The 24583-nt window shown below is 38.4% G+C and overlaps 1 protein-coding gene across 1 annotated transcript; it reads right to left on the bottom strand.

Moving 5' to 3' along the window:
- On the bottom strand, positions 53–24543 carry LOC102172837 (cytochrome b5 type B). The gene is made up of 5 exons (XM_005692189.3): positions 24292–24543; positions 15318–15446; positions 14752–14781; positions 6611–6639; positions 53–3708 (listed from the first exon to the last, which is right to left on the bottom strand). Exons 1-5 carry the CDS (start codon positions 24451–24453, stop codon positions 3618–3620), a joined length of 441 nt encoding a protein of 146 aa, XP_005692246.2. The 5' UTR covers positions 24454–24543; the 3' UTR covers positions 53–3617.

Genomic DNA, 24583 nt, shown 5'->3' with positions numbered 1-24583 from the left:
AAATTTCTCCTAAAAAAAGAAATGAAAGAAAAAAAAAACAACATAACTGTAGTCAGGGCAAGAAATGGAAAACAGTATCTTTATTGTGTGTAGTTCTAAACAAACATTCACTGTGTGCACATTCCAGCAGACAAAGATCTTTGTTCAAAATATGCTGAAATAAAATAGGTAAACAAACTCCATTTATTGAATACACAAAAGGAATGTTAATATTACTTGCTCAGAGTGGAGGGTAAAATCAAAAGAAAGTGAAATCATTGTGCTTTGCTTAAACAGCAAATGGAGAATATAGGTGCAGGTGCAAATTGGCCCCTCAAGTTCATGAGTGAGAAGCTAGGTGTGGAGTAGGTAATCTAAAAAATACCTCTCTGCTTCTTGGAACCTCCCCTCTGAGATCACCCCCAACAAATTACAAACCCAGCTCTCTCAGAGCACAGCCGCCAGATGGGACTAAACTCCTCATTAGTTTCATGATATTTGGCAAAAGAACAAGATGGTTGAAAGAAAGAAGAAAAAAAAGCAGTCTCTGTTGACACAAGACATGTGAATCCATTTCTCCTGGGGAAGGAAGTAACCAACATTACTGTTCTGTGTTTCTCAAATGGAATTTAATCAGAGGGGTATCACTTGAGATTTTAAACATGAGATACTCTCTAAGTAATGATATATCTGGCCTGAAAAGCATTTTTCATTGCTCCACATGGGAACTGAGTGAGTGTAAACACACAATGTTCTTATTTCACAACATGTGCATTTATGACAATTGCTGAAAGAACTTTACAGGGTCAAATGATAGGTTCCAATGGATTTTTGTTGCAGCTTAAGTGGTCACATGAGAACTAAACACAGTATAAACTTTGTCCCCACCACTTTCCTGTCTTTACAAAACGTAAGTCATTTGGAAACCAAAACCAACTCCTGAGAGACAGAGGCAGGAAATCTTGGGACCCGGCACTAACATCCTTATTTGGGGGCACTAATTTCCCCTCATCTCCTCTCCTGTGATCTCCAGCCATTATGCTGACAGTATGGTGGGCGCCGGCGGTTAAGTCTTCCTTGGGAATAAACAACCCAACGCTCCAGAAACACCCCAGGAGGCTCGGGACAACAGGGACTGGCTCCACTGGCTCTGCAGAGGGGTTTTTCACAACCCATCAATGTCGAGGCTGTTTCAAGAATTCCCATCTATGTCTTAAAACAAAAGTCCTTTTTGATAGATTTGGCTAATATACTGTATTACTTTATTGTTTAGAAAAAAACGTCTGTAAGCTCTCACACAAGCTCTACCTTTCACCTGGCTGTTTATGTAGGCAGCAGAATAATAATAAGTGGACCCAAAAGTGGTTTTTATTACATAAAGTGACATCACATTAGCAGATCAAAAGAGAGCCCTGGGTATTGGATGGATTTCATGGCTGGCTGAGACAAAGTCTGAAAATCTTTTCCTCTGGCTCTGAATAAAAACAAGTCCAGATGTAAACAGGAAACGACAACCAATATGAAACAGAAAAACATACCTTTTGCAGTGGTCTTTACCTTAAAAAATACCAAAAAACACAAATTTTACTGAAGAATATTCTTTAACATTCCTTCTAAGCCAGATGTTTTCCATTCAATTTTGGGGACTGCCAACACATTTTTAATTGATCCAAGTTATCTTCTGGCTTAGTTTTAGCTTGAATGTTCCCTTTTCCAGCTCCTCAATACTTCTTTGTTCTTCATTTCTACCCCAGTGTGGGCCCATGTCATCAGGTGACTTAAATGATAACAGCAATTAAATATCAATCCTTATTCAAGGCAACCCTTCTTTGCCTTCAAATTGAGGAGTAATCAAGCCACACCACCTCTGTTACATAATCATCAAAGATTTTTCTTTCAGTAAATTGTCTTAAAGTGGCATCTTATAATGCATACAAAATATTATCTAAAGATAAAAATTTTAAAGTTAAACCCACATCCCTGACATATAAAAGCTGGCCAGAAATCCCCTAAGATTACTCCATAATGTCATAACCAAGTGCACAGTTACCAGGTTAATGTTATTTTTATGATTCTGAATTCACTCAACTGCTAAATCACAGGATACAAGACCTGGGGTGAACTTTTTCTTAAGCAGTTTGCAGGGGCAGACACTGGGCTGCTGTGTAGCTTCCTGTCCTGTCAAGTCTCTGGCAAGCAGGAAGAGGGGAGGAGATGCTGAGCAGTGGCCCCAGTCCTCCCTGAGCCACGCGGTTCCCTGCTTTGCGTGACAGTGGCTCAGAGCAGAGTGGCCACCCTCAAGGGACAGGGAGGAAGAGTCCCCACAGCTGTCAGCAGAAACTGCCAGTGACGGCCTCCTCAGGTGCTTCCAGAGGGGAAGAGAGCAGCCAAACACGCCGGAGAAACGCCTGAACTGAGGAGAAACAGCAACAGACTTCTGAATAACAACCGACTCCTCACGGAAACAGCTATCCAGGGGAAAAAAAAGTAACCACCACTTTTTCTCCCCCCTCAACGGAAAAACAGCAAAACCACACATTGGAGCCATGGAGGTAAAACGCAGATGAAGCGGAAAACGCTCCTGTCCCACTCTCCTGCTTCCAAATGCCGCTTTGCCATGCGAGCTACTTTACCGGGGCAAACAGAAGGTCAAATACTGCACCTCTGATCAATCTGGAGTCTCTTACTTCTATAAAATGGGGAATAAAAAATTGCCAATTGATTAAAAAAACAGCAAAATCCTTTACAAAACTGTAAAGCTCTAAAGATATACTTACTTGCATTTTACCAATAAAAGGTGGTAACTTTAAAAGAAGAAAAAAGATGGTTAGGAACTGGTGCCAAATCAAAATAAAGGATGAAAATTTTAGCGCTTCTTCTGAACTCTTGCCCTTAGTGTTTTTCAATATTTTTCAAAAGAAAAATTACTCTGAATTCACTCTATCATCCTAATTCATCTCTCCCTCTCCCTGTTTTCTCTCCACTCCCAATGAACAAAAGGGAAGCAGAGTTCTGCCCAGCACCACCATCTGATGCCTTAGAGGGTGGCAAGGGCTCCTTGCTACACTTGGCCAGTTTTAACAAATACAAACAAGGAACACGATAATTCTGCAGTTGTGTTTTAAGTCACAGATGTGCAACCTGATGCTATGAATTAAAACCTCTTATGATAAATAATAAAATTAAGTCATAATTTAAAAAATAGGAACATTTACTTAAGAGAAAAAGGGAAAAAGAAAAGCTTCAAAACCAGAACGTGACACGCTGTTAAATATGTCTAACGTGCGTTCAAAGCACTGGAAAGCAGGTAATTTTACCAAAGGGAATGCCACAAGTGACATGTGGACTGTAATCACAGAAGGCAGCTCTGAAACATAAAGGCGCTCATGGAAAAGAGTAAAGAGAGGAAACAAAGGCAAGGATACATAAAAAAGAGCAGATGCTTTAAGAGTAAGGCTCTGAGAAATGACTTGGACATGGCCGTGGAGCTGAGGTGGATGTCTGGCCAACCATGTGGGTTCCAAGGGGTAAGAATACAAATGGCAGGACTCGAGAAGAGGGCACTGCTGCAGGCTCCAAATAAGTCTCTAGTTCTTGCTCCCAAGTGGAAATGCTTTCCAGACTTCAACAAGGTCTCCTCAGGAGGACTTGCTCTCCGCCATGTAGTAACGATACAGAAAACCTAAGAGAATAGCACCCACGATGGGGAAGATCCAATACGACCAGTAGCTAGATGTTCAAGGGGGAAAAAAGCAATAAAATCGTGAACATTTCATACCAAACGTTCCCTATCATTCAACATTCACATTTTAATACTAAAGTATTTAAATACTTTCACATTTAATATTCTCCAAATCAAAAAATTTTGATTTGGAGAAATAAAAAAATATTTTAATTAAAGTGAAAATTCCAACAATAATTTTAAAAGGACTAAAAATGGAACATATAGCATGATACCAAAAAAAGATAATACACACACACACACACCCCTCAGTACGTGTTTTCACAAAGACATAAATGGTTATTTCTGGGTTATGGGATTACAGATAGTTTAAATTTTTCTTCAAGCCTTTTCACATATTCTACAATTAACATCCTTAAACAGGAAAAGGCCACCATTTTATGTATATAATTATCAGTGTAAAACCAATGATATCTAATACAATTGCTGATGATATTATATCTGCCCCAAATATATTTTTAAATTTAATCCTCACAACAATCCTATGAAATGAGTACTATTATTATTCTCATTTTACACATAGAAAACACAAGCTCTGCACCCAAAATCACAAAGGGAAGTTGGTCAAACAGCTTGATTCCTATCCTCGTTTGGACACTAATAAGGAAACACACACAAACACACAGAGAACATACTGACAGCGCTAATAACATCAGGGAAATAGTAGCTGGCTTAAGAAGTCCTACAAAGAAACCTTCTTCAGTTTAAAGACAGTCATTATTCTCCTCAAAATAAAGAGAATTCCCTGGGTGGCCCAGTGGTTAAGACGACTCACTTTCACTGTGGTGGCCCCTGGGTTCAATCAATGGTTGGGGAACTAAGATCTTGCAAGTCACATGGCACAGTCAAAAAAAGAAAAAAAAATCGTTCTTCTCTATTAGAACTTAACACTGCTAGTTCTAATCCAAATGACCTGGCTGCCCCTCCACTTAAGACATACGCAGTCTTAGTATTAAAAGGCTTTGAAGTCCACAAAAACCAGCTGCAGTTTAATAATAAAAATGATTCTTTTTGCCTGAACATGCCAAGTACTTTGTACATTAAAGTATGGCAGAAAGCTGTTCCGGACAAGTTTAGAATGTCAGCCAGGGAGCTTTGCTTAAAGACACAAGCAAGTTGGTCAATATGTACACCAGCTATATGGCACAGGGCAACATAAAAGTAATCTCCCCAAAAGAGTAATGATTTCAGGTACCTTCCAGGGTAGCCAAAGAGGCAAAGAGTTCAAAAACAGGACCCTTGACAAAACACAGAAGATAAAGCCTTCAGTGCAAAAGCCTAAGAATGGTGGACCATCAATCCTCAGACAACCCGCTGTAACTTTATGACTGCTGAGAACAGAAGTAGAGGAAATGCATCCATACCGCAGCAAAGGAGAATCAGGCTTGACAACAACCTCTTCCCTATAAGACAGAACTCTATTCATTCAGATTTAACCAGGTTATTGCCTGTAGCTGTGACTGCTATTTTTATTGGTTTGTAGTATTCCACTGTGTGAATATCCCAGAACGAATTCATTCATTTTACTAATGAATGGTTATTTGTGTTGTTTCCAATATTTTAATATCTTGAATAATGTTGCTATGAGCATTCCTGTAATGTGTTCACTAGTATATAAATATACACATTTTTCTTGAGTGTATATATACATATATATATATCCCTAGAAATGGAATTGCTGGATCAAAAGTTACTATATTATCAAGTTTACTTGATAATGCATAAACTGTCTTCCACAGTGATTGTACCCACTTGCATTTCCTCAAGATCCTAACAGGGCCTAAGAATATTGGTAATTCACTTCCTAAACAACTCCTCTTATTTTTAGAATTTTTAATTTTGGCCAATAGGTGTGAAATATACTCTGATTTTAATTTACATCTCTCTAATGACAAATGAAATAAAATCTTTTTTTTTAATATGTTCATATTTATGCTTCCTCTTCTGTAAGGTGCTTAAATCTTTTTCTCATATTCTACAAAGTTATTTTTTAACTGATTTGTAAAAATTCTTTATGTATTCTACACAATAATTCTTAACCAATTTTAAGTGTTGTAAAAGTCTACAACAAGTTTATGGCCTGTATTTTCAAATTCTTTATGGGACTTTGGGCTGAGTATAAATCAGCTGAATTTACTAACAGTTTAATTTCTACTTTCTAAAAATATTCTATCATATCAAACAAAAAAGACATGGTACTTTTATAGGGGCGGGGTGGGGGAAGACAATTTCTCTTTCTATGAAATGCCTTAAGTGAGATCTCAGAACAGCTCTATATAATCTCTGTAAATTTTTATAAGCCAAGGATTCTACAATTATCTCAAGTAGAGACACTATTTAAGGGATGACAAATGCATACTTTTCAGGGCTACCACTACTGTATTAGCAACATTACTGCAAGGGACGTTACTAGGTAAACCTTTGAGAAAACTCAAACTCCTGAATATGACTGCAATACACAATTGTTTTCTTTTGTAAAATGCAATAATAGCACCCATATTGTAGGTGTGTTGTGAGGATTAAAAGAGAATAAGTTTTTAGTGGAAAGTGCATAGCTGGGCTGAGCTGCAGAGACTGTGGGTCTGACTTAGGAGTAATACCTGTACATGCACTCTTGCCTCTTATCACATATGACTGATTTATGTCACAACGAGATTTAAGAATTACTCAAGGCAAGAACTTTTTTGAGATTATTCAAGATGACTGAAACGGGAAAAATTAATTTTGCTAAAGCTAAGAGATTACTGACTTGCAATAATTTTGACCAAAAAAAAGAATGAGCTGTCAAACTATACTCTAAAGTTATGTACACATGTATATTTATGGAAGGAACCTCTTTGCCACATAGTATGTTAGAGCATTAAGAAAGTCTATTAAGGGAATACCAACCTTTTGCACGTATTGCTTTTCAGAGGTTCCTGAAAAAGACGCATATTTAAAAACAAACAAAACAAAAGAAGATTAACACAGAGTATATAAAACTTCTCATGAATATTCATGTAAACTATGCAACTAAATAACAACTTCATCTTTCATGTAATTTGATGTTTGCAAGTATCCATATGTAGTGGGAAGATGGGCAATTCTTTTTCTGATAATATACTGGCATTCTCTAGTAAAGCACCAATATGAAAGCATACAGAAATGACCGAAACTCTATTTATTGGAAAAAAAAAAATGCCATTGATACAAACTATATTACAATAATGAACTAATTTGCAGTCACAATGATATGCCTAGTTTAGCTGGGCTTGCCACTGGCAGTAGTTAAAATCACATTTCCTGAAAACATATCTAAAAAATAAAAACTCCTCTCTTGTAACATAGAGATCAACTGGGAAATGCTCAAAAGCATGCAGATAACTGCTCTGTGACTTAGAGAAGCAAACTGGTTTATTCTCTGAAATCATAATAATTAAGATTAGAGATCTTAGGGCTTATTTCACACCAAAAACAGGAAAAATGGGGTTAGAGTTAAAATATCAAAATAAATTAAAAAAAAAAAAGTGGCAGCAACTAATCAAGAGGTACTGATACATCAGTGACAACACAGATGAACCCTGAAAATGTTACTTGACAAAACCAGACAAAAAGACCATGTATTACATAAGTCCATTTACATGAAATGTTCAGAACAGGCAACCAAGAGGCAAGAAAGTAGATCAGTGGTTCCCTAGGGCAGGGAGAGGAAGATCTGGAGGGACATGGAAAATGACTGCTGAAGGTTATCGGGTTTCTTTTTAGAGTGATGAAAATGTTAAAAAATTGATTTGTGATTATGGTTGAACAACTCTAAATATACTAAATACCCTTGACCTGTACTTAAACAGGTGAATTAGATGAAATGTGAATTACATCTTAATAAAGCTGACACCAAAATTTTAAATTCAATTTATATAAATATCAAATGAACTTATGGATTTCATTAATTAGTTGTAGAGTACAAAAAAGCATGCTAACTTACCACCAGAGGACAGTAACTCATTAGCATAGCTTACTGCTGCCCAAAAGATCATCTCTGCCAATAGTCAGCAGTATGCCAGGGTATGAACACATAATTACAGTTCTCAGTGATCTCCAAGAATTCCAACAACCCTACATACATACTGGCCTAGATACTTTAGAGCAGACCATGAGGTGAGTTTTAGCTTCCTATATCCACAACACTGTAATTCAAATGAGACCATGCCTCAAACCTGAAAGAACTTCACCTACAGCCAAGTAAAACCTCTAATAAGTTTTAGATAAATTTATTACTTTACTATTACATTTCTTTCAGATCCCGATGATAACAATCTGGGACATTTCTCCTTGAGTAGAAGGAGTCAGGCTAGTTAAAACAAGTTACTGTCAATCTTTGAGAAACACAGCAAATGTTTTGCAGAGTTGAAAGGTGGGAGTGTACTGACAGTTCTGTCTGCATCTCATTTATTACACTGCCTTTCACAATATTCCACTACAGTAACCAAAAAATGATTGAATTCTATGAATAAAATGTCCACGGTCTTTTATGCTTTCATTATCCACAAATATACCAATGATTTATAAAACAGAAAAATGTAGAATTAGCATTTTTTTTAAAAAGAAGATAATCTGAAAGGCTTACATGAGAGCATCATGAATAATATATGTATCACTTTGCTTAACCAATCAATAAAAACATTAAAAGCCATTAGTTCATATAAAGGACTATCTCTAGAAGTTTTTAGCTTCTTTTACAACCACCGGCACTGGGTGTGTGCTAACTTGAGTGAACCTCAGACAATGCAGTAAGCAACCCAGAGAAGAAAGAGCAGGGGAAGAGAGGAGACATATCGAGACCATAATATACTGAAATGGTAATTGTTCCTAACAAGCAATTTTTAAAAATTTAAATATATATGGTTTCCATCCTTCCTTCCTACTGCTCATTCCTCCTTTTAACCAAGTACCTCAACCCGTTTTAAGATCAAGCTTTCCCTGAAAGCAAAAAGAACAACCACCGTAACACTGGAGGAAAGAGGACAGAAAGCAGCAAATCCTCTTTAGAATACTGACAGCCAAATAAACGCCAAAGCACAGTTACTCTGCTTTTAATCAACTATAAATGAAAGAGTTGTTTAAGGCACTGCTCATGGTAGCCAAGTGCCTCAGCCAACTTCGGAAAGAAGCCAAAAAAGTTATTTTTAATTTAACAAAATTAAAAAGAAAAAAGTTCTATTAACAGAGAACCTTTCTTCAAGTCTACCTTTCTGTTCTCACCGTGCATAGTTCTCATTTCCACTCCAGAGCTCTGTGCTGAGTCTAACAGATGCTTAGGTGAAATTCCTACAGTTTATGATTGACTTTAATTTACCCCTGTGGGTGTTCAGGCATATCTTGGCTGCTTATGTTCTTGCCCACATGTGAATTTACATGCAAGATTGGTCAAGAGAAGGCACGGGTCTCCATCTTTGGCACAGACAGTAGTAACTATAATACCCTATGATTTTAGTTACAAAAGAGCAGTTCAAATCTGGAGACCTTCTACCAAAAGCTTTCTCAAGTAATTAACATCCATTGCTTCTTTCTTCCCCAACAAGTCTGGAATACACTCCCAAACAACCACATCGTTCTAAGTCTACTCTAACTTCAATTCAAAATTAACAGAAATTGACTGTTTAAACAAGGTGGTTCCTCAAGTTCAAGATTCACTAAGGCTTTAATTCCCTCATAAAATAAATGTGTAAATAAATACATGCACATACATATAAATACTAAACAAAGGAAATAGTTCATAATTTTTGAGTAACCTTTTTATTAATGCTGATTATAACTGAAATTACATCTGGTATCTTCGGGCTCCATGCTAAATCAGTTTCCTTACTTATGAATTGAAAAGCTTGTCAGATGAACCTGAATTCTAAAGTCATATTCGATTAACTCAACACATTTCTCTGACCCCAGGGCATTGTAGCAAAACCTACAAGAGCAGACTTCTAAAGATTAGAGAGATGTTAATACCATGCTCCCACGTTCAGGAAGACTGAAGGAGCACAACCACAAAGAGATGCTTCTATCTCACAGATCCTCTTCTGATATGCTTTCACGTGGTTAAAACAATGATAAAGAAATCTCATAACTGGCAAACATATGGGGAAGGATTTAGGGATCAGTAGAGGGGTGATTTCACTATGAACCCTGTTTAGGGAAAAAAACATAGGAGAACACATTCTTAAGGAATGGTGTCCTTTGTCACCAGAATATAAACATAGGAAGCAATGAGTCAAAATTATGGTTATGAGGCATTCAAATATGCAGACACAGCATTATATGTATACTTCAAGCCTAAACAGCTTATATTTAGACTTTCAGAGATTTAAATAAAAGGGAAACATAAGGTATATAAGAAGCTTATGTGTTAATTCCTAAATTGAATATTTGCCATTCCTAGAGGATTCCACAGAGAAGGCAATGGCATCCCACTCCAGTACTCTTGCCTGGAAAATTCCATGGATGGAGAAGCCTGGTGGGCTGCAGTCCATGGGGTTGCTGAGAGTTGGACACGACTCAGTGACTTCACTTTCACTTTTCACTTTCATGCATTGGAGAAGGAAATGGAGAATCCCAGGGACAGCGGAGCCTGGTGGGCTGCCGTCTATGGGGTCGCACAGAGTCGCACACGACTGAAGCGATTTAGCAGCAGAGGATTCCAAGTATTTAAAATTGGAAGAAGTGGATTTTAAGCCACAGGACACCTTCAACAAATTTAAGGAGTATTTGGGTGGCCTGGTAGTTTTTGTAGCTTTTTATTTAGAATAGTTTGGTTTGTATGTGGCCAGAAACTAGCTATCACTATATGAATTCTAATGTTAGGTTCATTGTACAATCTAGGAAGTCTGAGTTTTGAAAGTACATGTCAATATATTCAGGGCCATGGAGGTGTGGATCTTGAGGACAGCCTTCTCCTGAAGCTCCAATGTACTAAGATTTCTTTCTAGATGAGAATACAGTTTTAACAACTACTGTCTTGTAAAGCACAAATGGCTGGTCAGCCCAGTCATATAAAACATAGTTCCCTGTACATAAGGGCAAATGCAAACATGAAAAACACCTGCTGAGACAAATTTCTACACGACTTTCTCACCCACTGTGACAAGATATAGAAGATAACACGGAAGGAAAAAATTAAAACACTCAGAGACTATTCTACTTATCACCACACTGGAGGGCTGATTTGAAAAAGATGTTACCCCTGTCCTTCTGACATCTTGTTTTGCAAAACTACCCGTCATTCCTAAATAAAACATTACAAGGAGAGACACTAACCCTTGAGATTTCTCAAGAAGGGTGTTTTGTCTTTCAAAAGTGACCTTGCCATTATAGTTTGCTTTATTTCAAAAGATTATGTTACAAAATACAAATGTTAGGTAAAAAAACAGTCAACAATGAAACAATCACACAAAATTCTTTGGTAAATAGCAAGCACTACTCATCCTAAGGCATATCCATTTCAAATATTAATAAATTGGGTTGCAGGTATGATAGGAATATTTAACAATTCTTAAAAGAAAATTTTTAGTATGATGCAACCAACTACATCACAAAACTATGAAGTATGCGTTCTTTTTAGTTTCCCTCTCATAAAAGAGAAGGTAAACGGAACATTATGTATGTTCCTGTATGTAACTATAATAGAAAACTCCGTATAACAAAAGTCTGTAACACCAGGGAGAGAAAAATGTGCTTGCCTTTAAATGTAATTTACAAATTACTTCTAACATAGATGGAACTGACTAGATTTCAAGTTAAATTTCTTATGTTGAAAAATGAAGTTTAAGAACCATGCTAAGCTTTTATAGAGACAACCCTACTTGCTTAAAAAGATGTTAATAATTTGATAGGGAACAGTCACTAAGGTAAAATGCTTTAGTAGAAAGAAGCAAGGGTCAGAACATCATGTGCGAGATTTTTAAAGGATGGGGTAGTTAGTCTGTTGGTCAATCCATCTGCCTTCCACCCATCCATTTACATTTATGTATGTACAGAATCTTTTCAGAAGAGTAAATGGGCAAATGGCAGCTGGCTACCTCAGGAGAAGGGGACCTGGGAGACAGAGGTGGCGATGGGAATCATTTTTATAGTACACTTTTTTGTACTATTTGAATTTTTAACCATGTACACCACAAACTTCCCATTCAAAAAATTTAAATGGAAGAATGGTCAAGTTTTGGGTCTATTCACTACAATGAGACTTGACTAGTGAAGCAGCTGGTACTAGAAAATACCTTCTGAATAAATGAATGAAACAGTACCACATTTTTTGGTCAGGTTGGATCTGTATGTTACCTTATCTCCTGAACTGACTGATAAAGATTCTAACCAAGAATTAAATGCGTAATCAAGAGACGTCACTGACCACAAATGTATCTTGGTTACTTGCAGCACAGTAGACAGGCAAATGGGCACAGAAAACAGTTTCTAAGGTGAGTTTCCATAACTCAAAAGCAGACCAGAAAAAAGTTAACTCAAATGTGAACAGAAGACTGATAGCATGGGGAATAATTCAGCTGAGAAGAGATTTAAGAGATAAAAATGTTTTTAATTCTAGTTATCTTCAACTGAAGCAGGTAAGAAAAACATCCACAGTCTCTAAGCTTTTAAGCTCTGGTATTGTAACAAACACTTCAAGGTCCTGAACCTCAGGCATTATAAGGAAACAATGGTGACCATTAGTGTCAAAGCAAAAGTAGTATGAAAAGTAGTTTCTAAAAAATTGGGGAAAAGTTCCTGATTTGCACTTGGGAATAGAATGTTTTAGGTGTTTTAAAAAGTTTTTTTTTTTTTTTTTGGCAGGGGTGTGGAGGTAGTTTCAGAAGGGAAAGAGGTGTGGAGTTGTGGAGGGAAGAGAGAAGCAGAGAAATAAAGGAAGAAGAGGGGAAATGAAAACTTTGTCCATAAGGCGGAAGAAACCTCTTTACAGAGGTTCTGAAACCTTAACCGAAAGCACAGTAATGAAATGAACTTGACATTTATTTCTTCATGGTAAATGTAAAAAAAATTAAGAAAAGAGATAGCTGCAGCCTAGATGCAGAAGGGCTTATTTAAAACCTATGTAACAAATAAATCTGAAGCCTCAAGAATTTCTTTCTGGAACTAAAATCAGGCTGGACTATATAAACTCTATGACAACCTATGTAGGTGGTCTTGAAAATTTTCCCAAAGGTGTCCCTTGGCTGGTCTGCCTGAAGTACAGCAATGTGACTGGAAACACTCAATAATCAGACTCTCTATTTAAAGGAGACTGTCCTTTGAGTACAGCAGACATGAGGGAAACAGAGCCTTGAAAACACTGCCCTTAATCACTGTTTAATTTAAGCCAGGCTGGGGCCAAACTACATTTGGAGACTTCTAAATTCTTAGCAAATTTCATCAAATCTCACCAGCTAAAAGGGTTTCTTTATTTCTTATAAAAAGTTCAAGGCTCAACAGTTTTAATTTATCTGAGACATCTCTAGTTACTTTTTTCGTCTACAGAAGGCAGACAGTGCTTTCCACAGAAGAGAATTAAAAGCTCCCTAAAAGTTTTCACATGAAAAGATGGGCATGTCGTTCAGCCAAATGTCTGGCGCTTAGCTACCTCGGTTACTTTAAATGCAAACTCCCACCTGCAGAGAGCATGAATCAGTAGTAGTAATGGAAGCCCAGGGAATACGCACTTTGGAAAACATGCCAAGAGATTCCAATACAGGCGGTACAAGGAGCAGAACTGGAAGAACAATGCTCTCCATTCCTACGAATGGTCCTAACGACATACTATACCACCAAGTAAGAGAGTGGCAACAAGAAGCAATTTGTAAGACTTACGGACACTGGAACTCACCCCCCCACACACAGATTTTGTTTGTTTTAACATAGAAAGTGCTCTCAGGGTGCTATGAACAAGTGGGTTATGGTTCCTGAATTAAGGCACATCTGCTGTACAAACAGGCATATCCCTCAAATCAGATGTTGACCTCTGAGGGCAATGGTTTCTGGACATGTTCAACATACCAAACAAGCCATGCTTAGTTCAAATTTTACCTTAATTACACAAGTGAAGATTCAAGAATGGACAGCTCACGTGTTAGGAGGGGAAGACAAACTACCAGTGCTCGCAAAGCCTTTAAGGAACCACTTCACATCCCCTTCATAAACAATTCAACAGTTCAGAGTAGCAGAGTGCAACAAGACGGAAGAGTTAATTTACACAAACACTGGATGGTGGGAGAACAGGTGGCAGAATCTGTCAAGCAACCTCTAGAGCTGAAAGAATCTGTGTGTCTTGGCCAACTTTGCTGTCACACAGGCTCAGAATTCCAGCTCAATGTGGAAAGAGAAGCTAGAAGGAGGAAAGGGGGAAGGAGCATTGCCTCCATGAAGTTCTGATGACAACTAACTGCTGTGTCTTTAAATTAAGAAAGTAGAAGAGTCAAGGAAAACAGAAAAAGAAATGAGGGAATAAGGGAAGTGAGGCATCCAGCTTGCGGGAAACAAAAAGGCATTCAAATTTTCTTCCTGGTACATTATGCAGTGCACATTAAAGTTTTCAAATATTTAATCTTTTACTTTTGTGGTATCACTGAGTGAATGGGAAGGGTGTGTAGACCTATTTGAGCCCAGACAACAGGGTAATGGGGACAGAAAGGCCTGTTCTAGTTAATTACTCAATTATTCCAGTCTACAACTTGTTATAAGACTTGCAAGAATAAATCAACTTTCCAATTCTTTTTCCAACACAGAAGCAATTATCACCTATACTATTGAATGTAAGAACACGAGTCATAGCTTTAGAGTTTCAATTTTTAAAAAAACTGAATAGGGGCCTGAACGAAATGTTCCTATTGTTCAAGACTCCGCTACTTTTTTCTGAGATGGTACTGGATGCAAATTCCTGAAAAAAGGGATTTTTGCTTGAAGGGAAAAGTAAACATTTCTTGTTAAAATACTTAAAAAAAAAAAAAAGCAATTCCATTTGAGTAAATAGAAATATAAACACTTGAAACACACAAGAGCAATAGAGGACTTCTTACCTTGCTACCACCTCCAGGTTTAAGGTCATTCTGTTTAAAGAGGAAACATTTATAATAATTTAAGACACATCCAAACAAACTCTCATTACGCACTTATTTTTAACTTTGGGACATGAGCCTGCCTTCTGGTAGCAGTTCCCTAGGACATGTCAGCGTTTGCAGAAAGGTCCTGCCCACTACCCCCGACCTCACCCCTGCATCCCTGACTCTGAGCACATCACAGTCCCTTGTTAGAGTGGCATGGCCCACGGTCACCACTTTTAGCAAAGAATCTGCAAGAACAATCAAAGCACTATATTTTAGATCATGATATTAACCTCATTACCAAGAAATTAATCAACTAAAAACCCACTTCCAAAATCAGTTCCTTTTCAGAGATACTCTTATGTGCTGATTTACAAACAAGAAGCTCCAGCTTAGCACAGTAAGGCTGGATGATTTTGGAGAAAATTTAGCCTGATGGCTGGGCTGAATGAATCTCCATTTTAGTCACTCATTCCCTCATCACGACCTGTGGCTGCTAGCTTCCTCTCTCTACAAGCACGCCTAGCTCGGCTGGTTCTTACCGGGTGCACGTCACCAATGTAGTACTGCTTGAGCATTTCTCTGGCGTCTGAGGAGTGGCCTACATCTTCAAAGCTTTCAGTTGCATCTCCTCCAGCTTGTTCCATCAGAACCTCTTCTCCACCAGGATGCTACAAGAAAAAGATATTTATTGAAGTAAGGGCTCTCTAAAAAGCTAACTGATATAAGCTCCTTCCCTGCTGCCCTCCTCTTTCCGTTTTTCTCCTTTAAATGGCAGCAACGGGACGAACCAGCACTGTATACCCTGTGACAGGAGCAATGGGGAGAACACTGCATAATTCCCGTGTCTTCTGGCCAAAAATGCATACTGTGGGTTTAATTATGAGGAGACCTAGGAAAATCGCACACTGAGAGACATTCTACAAAATGATCTGCCTGTGATCTCCAAAAATGTCAAAGTCAAGAAAGCCAAGGAAAGACAATTATTGTATTCCTGGTCTGGGATGATTCCACATGCTGCGGGGCAACTAAGTCCACGCGCCACAACTGATGAGCCCGCAATTACTGAGAAGCACAGGCTCTAGGCCCACAGGTTTCAGTAGATTAGTTATTGCCTAATGAGTCTGAATGAACTCCGGGAGATGGTGATGGACAGGGAGGCCTGGCGGGCTGCGAATCATGGGGTTGCAAAGAGTCAGACATGACTGAGAGACTGAACTGAACTGAACAGTTATGAAGTTTGTCTGGGGTAATGAAAAAGCTTTAGAAATAGATAGCAGTGTTGGTTGTACAAACTGTGAGTGCAATTAATGGCACCTAATGGTACAGTTAAAAATGGTTACAATGGCAAATTTTATGTGTACTTTACCACACACACATACAAAGCTTGGTTTACATACCTATAATTAACGTAACCCAAAAATTTACTTTTGTCTGAATCATAGCAAAATAAAACAAGTAAGACCAAAAGAGTCTGGCAGTTAGTGAACTAGACTGGTTACCAGTGCTATTCAAATCTATCACACAATCATAAATTTCTCCCTGTTTTTATTAAGTAGACCTAACATAAGGTGGTACACATTTCCCATTTTTTCCTGCTTTACTTTTAAATCTCATATGAATCTGCAAAGATTCTTCTGAATTTGACAGCCTTTATGTTTTAAGACTAATGGATCTTGTCTTAGCTTTTATTGTATAAGCAATTAAATAACATTACAAATATTTCAAATAAATTATATGGCAGTCAAGATTATAAACTTTCAATTGATGAAACAATGCCTGTGATGGATTAATTTCTATTTCAGTCCAGCAATAATCAAGTGAAATACTTTACAGATACAAAGGCAACTTTGTGATGTTCTTCTGTGAAGGGTTTTAGTAAATTCACGAAATATATGGCAGGGAGCAGGGGACATCTTTCAGCTTTTCATTAAGTTCATGTACTAAGTATTATTGAAAAGAGGACAGGAAATTTATATTTTAATACAGAAAAGAAAGAAGACAAATTGCTAACAGAAAATAATACCTCTAGATTGCTAATTCTATGGAATGGATAAGGAACAGATCGACAGAAAAGAGAATGTGAAGAATGACAGTTACAGAATAAAAATCTTATTGGGAAAAAAATTACACAAATTCTCTGTGAATGGAAATTCCATGGTGATGTAATAAAAATGTAACAATAGGATATGCTAAAGACCACCTGACTTGGAAAATGAAATCTAGAAACATTAAGATTATGGAAGCTGCAAAATTAGGCCAGGCTAGCCAAACAGATTAGCAGAATACTAATCATCAAAATAAGATATGGAGGTTAAAGTTTTGGAGAGGATAAAAACTACTTCCTAAAAAATAGTCTGACAACTCAAAGAAAGATAAGAGATCTGGGTGGTGAACAGCAGGAAATGGTGCAGGTCCATAGGTATTTGAGTGTGGATGAGAAAGAACTTGGTAAGGCAGGGGTGTCACCTAGGAGAGGTTAACTTGATGGCTGCCAGAAAGGGTGTAACTTCGGCAGTTCCAACTGCTCAGGGTCTAAATATCAGGTCTGCAGATCCAAACATACCTCACCCCCACCAGATGATATACCCTTATTCCCCACCATGTTAGGTCCTACTGCTACAGATTCGCACAATTCCTTAGGCATCTTCATGGTGTTTATCACAACTCCAATTGTTTATTTAACGTCTTCTTCCTGAACTAGACTAGAAGCTCCCCAAGAACAGGAACCATGGCTGTCTTACTCATGGCCATACTCCTGAACACAGCACAGAACCTGGAACACAGTGAGATCTCAGGGGCGCTCACGGTGTCCTCCTCCTCTCCCACCTGCCCTCTCTCCCTCTCTGGCATGTATGTGGCACAAATACACAAGCCAAAGTCAAAGTGTCAATCAGGGCAGCTCACCTGGGCAGTGCTAAAGGTTAAATTTTGCCTCATGTTATTTCTAGCTTTCCCTAGGACTAGCCACATGCGCCTGTTTGAGAAAAGAAAGCATACTTTCTATAGATTTGTTAATTCCACAAGCTATATAACGACTGAATTGCACTTTCATTTGACCAGCCTTGGAGAAAGACAGTAAAGAAATGTGCTTAGTCAAATTCTGAAGCTCTCAGGGGGTGGCACCAAGCAGAGCCCACATTCTGTCTTTCCTAAGGCAAGACTACTCTACCACGCACAACAATTGCTTGTGCACAGATCTCATCTTGCTGGCAAGTCCAAAGCATCTAATTCACCTTTACATCTTCAGGGCATGTGCTAGTTACTATGCACTCAAAAGATGCTATAGGAAACAACATAATTTTTAATTATTAATAAAAACAGCCACTAACACTTACTGAGCTCTTTATATCAGGTACCACAATAAGTCTTTGTATGAATTACCTAAATTAACTGTCTCAACAACTCTGTGGAGTAGGCACTATAATCTCCCTTGAACAGATGGGAAAAGGTCTTTACAGAGCACATTTCCCTAAAGTTACAGTAAAGTAGGACACTGAACAAGACTCTTTAACCCCACAGCCCACATCCAGTCATTAGAATGTTTTATATACCAAATGTGTATATATATACAGATGTGTGCACGTGTGTATATATATACATCTCAACAAAATTCTCTTCAAAAGACACCTAAGAAAATGAAAAGGCAAAATACAGACTGTGAGAAAATATTCACAATACATATTTCTGAAAGGACTGGCATCCAGAATATATAAAGACTGCCTTCAAGTCAGTAATAAGAAAACAATAGAATTAAAAATGAGCAAGACTGAATACACACTTTATAAGACACACACAAGGCCAATCAGCCCTTGAAGATGCTCAAAATCATTAGCCATCAGGGAAAAGCAAGTTAAAACCATTATTATATACCGGCACACATCTATCAGAATGGCTAAAACTAAAGGCACTGACAATACATCATGTGTCAGTGAGGATGTAGAGAAACTGGAAGACTGACACGTTGCTGATGTGACTGTAAAATGATGGGGCCCCTCTGGGGAAAAAGTCTGCCAATTGCTTCAAATGTAAAACAAAAACAAAGAAAACAAAAAAATATGAGCTATGGGAAATCCCTGGCATCCAATGGTTAGGACTCAGCTTTTACTGCCAAGGGATCCCTGGTTGGGGAAATAAGACCCCACAAGCCATGTGGTACAGTCAGAAAGGAAAACAAACAAACAAACAAACAGCAATCTCACTTGTAGGTATTCCCCCAAAAGGAATGAAAATGTGTCTACACACAGCTTTATTCATAATAGCCAAAAAAAAAAAAAAAGAGGAAACAACCCAGTGTCAATCAACAGGTGAACAGCTAAATTTTAGTACAGTTACAATGAAATAATAAGCACTAAACAGGAACACGCTGCTGACACATAGCAAAAATATAGATGAGTCTCACAGATACGTTAAGTAAAAGATGTCAGACACAGAACAAAGCGTGAGAAATCAATCACTGGTTGCACAAGAACACAGATGGTAGGAATGTTCTAAACAGTGATGGTGATGGGGACTATACAGGTGAGACCTTTGTCAAAGCTCATGGAACTCCACATACAAAATCTCTACGTTCTGTTGTATGGATGTTAGATCTCAATAGTGTTGACTTAGATGGGGGAAAAATCTACACAGCAAAATATTACTAACAACCCAAATGCTTATAAATAGGAGACTGCTTGAATAAATGAGAATCAGTTCAACAATTTCTTGAATAATAAGAAAGTGTTCCAGATGTGGATATGGAAAGACTCTTGAGATATATAGTTATGCGAAAAAGGCAAGTTATCAGTTACCTTATGGGTAGGGGGAAAAAAAAAGAATCAGAGGAACTACATTCACTTTTGCTTACAGGCACAAAAATAAAACTCTGCAAAGATTCACAAACAGTAGTAGTTAATTTTAGGAGGAAGTGGAAGTGGGCAGATGGGAAGAAGGCTTTGCACAGTATACCTATATGACCTACTCAAAAAATTAAAAAATTACCTGGGTTCCAGAAAAAAGGTGTTAGTTCTAACTTCCCTCTAACACATTCCCACCCTTCCAAATTACATCTAAGATGTGGAAGGTGGTGGCTGTAAAACAGACCTAATTCTATATTCTATAGCCATGAAAAAAAAAACAAAACAGAGGCAAATCCTAATGTCATGGGCACAGGCTATCTGGTCAGACTGCTTGTACCACTTAGCATTATGACTTTTTAAAAGTTATTTCTCTGCTCCTCAGTTTTCTCATCTCTAAAATGAGATATTAAGTGGATTAAAAAAGAAATTATATGCAAGCTGTTAGAATAATAAGCACCTAACACACACTATTACTATTCTGAATTAATTAATAGACACTATAACTTGATTATGGAGAAGGCAATGGTACCCCACTCCAGTACTCTTGCCTGGAAAATCCCATGGACGGAGGAGCCTGGTAGGCTGCAGTCCATGGGGTCGCTAAGAGTAGGACACGACTGAGCAACTTCCCTTTCTCTTTTCACTTTCATGCATTGGAGAAGGAAATGGCAACCCACTCCAGTGTTCTTGCCTGGAGAATCCCAGGGACGGGGGAGCCTGGTGGGCTGCCGTCTGTGGGGTCGCACAGAGTCGGACACGACTGAAGTGACTTAGCAGCAGCAGCAGCAGCAACATAATTTGATTAAGGAATACTATGATTCTATTTCTGTTTATCAGTCAGTTCAGTCGCTCAGTCACGTCCGACTCTGGAACCCCATGGACTGCAGCACTCCATGGAAGATGGAGGATTCAAATTCTTGAGATTTAAAGAGTTCCTTTCTTCCCTTCTGTATTGTTTTCCCCCTCAATCTAGTCTCAAAACCTCAGCAAAAATAATATATTTGAAATAAATTCCTTCAATGTCACCCCCATGTTAAAACACATGAGTGGTTTTCCATTTACTTATGGTATGGTTCACAAATCCATACCACCTACCCAGCCTTGCCTTTCCTGGCTCCTGCCAAGTTCTTTGGCCATTCTTGACCTTTACTGGATACACTAAAGCCACAGCTGCTTTCAGTCGCACCAACATGCCAAACTCTTGCTTGACTTTGCAAATGCCGTAGGAATGCTCTTTTCTTTCATCTTCCCAAAGCTAGTTCCCTCTCATCAATGAAAAGTCATCTTCACAGAAGCTTTCCCAGATCACTCTTATTAAAGTAGATTTCCCCACCATGGCCATTTTACTTTCTCAACTTCTTGCCTGTTTCCTTCCCAGGAAGGAAACATTTGGCTGTTTTGCTTTGTCTCCCTTAGAAGGGTAGCTTCAGGAGGGCAGATCTATGTCTGTTTTTATACTACCAGGACCTAGTACCACAGCACTTGAGAAGAGTGAGTACTAAACAAACGTTTGCTGAATGAATAAAATGCTATCCCATCTGTGAAAGTGAAAGTGAAGTCGCTCAGTCGTGTCCGACTCTTTGTGACCCCGTGAACTAGTAGCCCATCTGTGAAGCAGATCCTAAAGCAGTATACCCACTCACCCCAACAGTCACTGAAAAAGTACATAGAAAGCTTTAAAACAGCACAATGGGTTATTTTAGGTTACTGTTGTCAGAAATGGTTAATTATACATAAGACAATGGTTTCCCAACTTTTCCCACTTGTGATACAATAGTAAGAATATAAACTGAAACAAAGTTCACAAAATCATATTTACCCTTGCTAAGATGTACTTCGATATTTTGTAGTCAATGGCATAAGATATTGTAACCATTTCTATGTGATTTTTTTTTTTCAAAACCACTAAGTAACAGAAATACTGATGTGTACGATCGCAATGTTTTGGTTTTTCATTTGTGATTTCAATAAATTAAATCAATACCACTGACTGAAAATTACAAAATTAATCTATTAGAAGATAATTCAATTATATTATCAATCCTAAATTATCACATTCAAAGTCCAGAGTAACACTTTAACCATATTCATCAATCAAAAAAGAAAGCAATCTATAAATGCTAGATATTCAAATGAGGAACCTTTTTCTAAGGAGGAGCCCCAAAGTGAACTTAGATTAGAAAGTAAAGGATGAAAATCGATGTTTCTTCCTGGTCTGATCTAACAACAACCCAATTCCTCCAGACCTGCAAGACAAAAACCTCAGTCACCCTTGGCTCTCAAATTCAAGGCATCATTAAAAAAAAAAAAAAAAGCATCATTAAATTTATTGGCTCTACCGTCACAGTACATTCAAAATCTGACACTTCTCACTACCCCACTACCACCACCCTAGCCTAAGCCACTATCTCTAGCCCGAGTTACTGCCACAGCCTCCTAACTGGATTCAAGTGTTCCTTCAGTCTCTTCTCAACAGTGCCGTCAGTGATGCTTGAATAGTAAACCATTAAGTAACATATTACTGGTCCTCTGCCCCACTATGCTTACCCATCTCAGAACAAAAGTCAAAATCCTTTCTAAAACCAGCAAAACTGTACTTGACCTGCTCCTCACCTTGATCATGCCGACCTCATCTGCTACTCTTCAGCCACCATATAACCTCCCTCACTGTTCCTCAAACACACTGGACATACTCGCACCTCAAGGCCTTTGAATTTGCTTTGAACAAGCTCTTCCTGCTGATATCCACAAGGCCAGCTCCCTTAACTTCTCTCTGGCCTTTACTTTAGTCATAATCTTAATAAAGCCATTTCTGGCCACCATACCTAAAATTTCAACCTTTCATCTTCATGCTGTCACTCCATACACATCCACAGTCCTCTTCTCTGCTTCATTTTTCTCCTTAGCACTTGACTTGGAATGAACAAGAACACAGGGACAGAGACTCTGAAACAGGGTAAGTGAGAATGGTGAACTGCAGGTAAAGATCTGCAAGTCAAGCTTGAAAGGCCGTGCTGGCACACCTATGATGTCTCTGGCTCCATCAGCACGTGGTGAACCAAGCTAGTAACTGTTCAAGATTAAACTAATGTCCACTACATGCACTGAGTGTTCCTTCCAGGTTCATTATCTATTCTGAATCAATCAAGAAGAAACTGGAGGGGAAATGAAACCACAAACCCCCCCCATACTGGCTACCCATTTTGAACTATGCTTTACTGTGCTACAAGCCACACTGGAAACTTATGAGGCATACACCAAAGTACAGCTAAGACTAGAATTCCAAAGTCCTGCTATGTAGACAAGAGAAACCATGGAATTCATCTAAGACACATCCTGCCACTAATCAGTTGCCTGACAAAAATCTTTCTGAACCTATTTCTTATATCCCTGCTAAAATAAGGATCAATACTACCCAACTCACTCTCAATTAGTCACTTTGAGGCTGAAATAACAGGAAAGCACTTTTAAAAGCGTTTAACTGCCATAAACCCCACAAATACAAGAAGTTACTAAATGGTAAGATGTTAACTTCTTGGCCACTAGGAAGATTTATTAAAATCAATGCTGTTTTGGGGGAACTTTAGGTTTAAAAATTTTTTTTAGAGATTTATGAATCAGGATGTAGAGCTTTAGGCCCTAAGCCCCAAATTAATAAAAACAAAATTTTTACTAGTATATTTATTTCATAAAGAGAACTAAGAGAAATAAAACTTTTTCTCAGTGTTAGTAGGTTTGTATTATACAAATATGCCCAAGAAATTAACCATTAGATCATTAATCTACTGCTCAAAATAAAAATATACACATCAAAAATAAATCACCAAACACATTTACACTTAAAATACCCCAAACCCTCAGGGATTGGGATTGAGAGGAATGACTGCAAAAAAGCACGAGGGAAATTTTTACTGCAATGAAAATGTTCTTTCTCAACTGGAGTTGTGATTACATGGATGAATATATTTGTCAAAACTCATCAAACTGTACATTTTAAACATGAACGATTTATTGTATGTAAATTACACCTCAATAGTTAAATTGTGTATTTCTTAAAAAAAAAAAAATCAGTTGCACCATTCTCAAGGAGAACTTGTAAAACCTAATACACATGCTTGATTTACAGAAGAGGTAACAGAGTCTGAGTCAGAAGCCAAAAATAATAAACCCCATATCAACTCATAACCTCTGGCCTCAAGGTCTGCTCAAAACAAGAAAAAGAAAGGCAGCATAATGGTAGGAAGGGAGAAGACATCTCAGCTTCTTCTCAAGAAAATTAAAACCAAACAGTGGTATTACTTCAGAAGGCACAGTGAAAAAAAATGAGTAGAGATTTGGCGCTTTCAGACCTAGGTTCGAATGACTCTAGGCTGTTAGGTGAGAAACTGAGGCTCTGTAAAATGGTGATACCGGTGACTCCAAAGTTTAGCCAAGCAAACAGTAAGCGCTCAACATGTGACAGAAGCATATTATCGAAGGCACCAGAACTCAGTAGCGGAAGAAAGGCACGCAGACCTAAAGATCCCCCGCCACCCCACCAAACTCCGTCTCGAAGGGTGGCGGTCCCTTTCCGTACGCCTCCTCGTCCTCCGCTAGGCCTCACTCCCCTCCCACACGCCCTACCAGCGTTTCGGGGCCCGAACCCCCTCAGCGCAGTCCACCTCCTGGGCCCCACCTCGTCAAGAAAGCGGCTGACATCGTAGACTCGCCCGTGGATCACCAGCCATATGTCCTTCGAGGAGTTGCGCTTCGCCACCTCCTCCAGTCGGTAATAGGTGACGGAAGTCTCGACTCCTTGCTCTTTTCCATCGCCGCCGCTTGCTACCACAGTCGCCATTGGGCCTGAGATAACCTCTTTTCCACCGCTATTCCGGTTTCCACTACCAACTTCCTGGAAGTCGACCTCCCGCTCTGTCCTCACCGGCTTCCGTAACCGGGGCCAACCTGTCAACAGCCAATCACGCTTA

This window comes from Capra hircus, chromosome 18 (assembly GCF_001704415.2).
Source record: "Capra hircus breed San Clemente chromosome 18, ASM170441v1, whole genome shotgun sequence".
In the NCBI taxonomy this organism is placed as follows: Eukaryota; Metazoa; Chordata; class Mammalia; order Artiodactyla; family Bovidae; genus Capra; species Capra hircus.
This window is presented reverse-complemented; position numbering and strand designations above follow the sequence as displayed.

Bases quoted from the DNA above. Each gene is read 5' to 3' on its own strand.
- LOC102172837 (XM_005692189.3), bottom strand. From the start codon at position 24,453: ATGGCGACTGTGGTAGCAAGCGGCGGCGATGGAAAAGAGCAAGGAGTC. The intron at 15,447-24,291 runs GTGGGGCCCAGG...TTTTTCTTGTAG, and splicing joins TCAGCCGCTTTCTTGACGAG to CATCCTGGTGGAGAAGAGGT. The intron at 6,640-14,751 runs GTAAGAAGTCCT...CGTCTTTTTCAG, and splicing joins AACCTGGAGGTGGTAGCAAG to GAACCTCTGAAAAGCAATAC.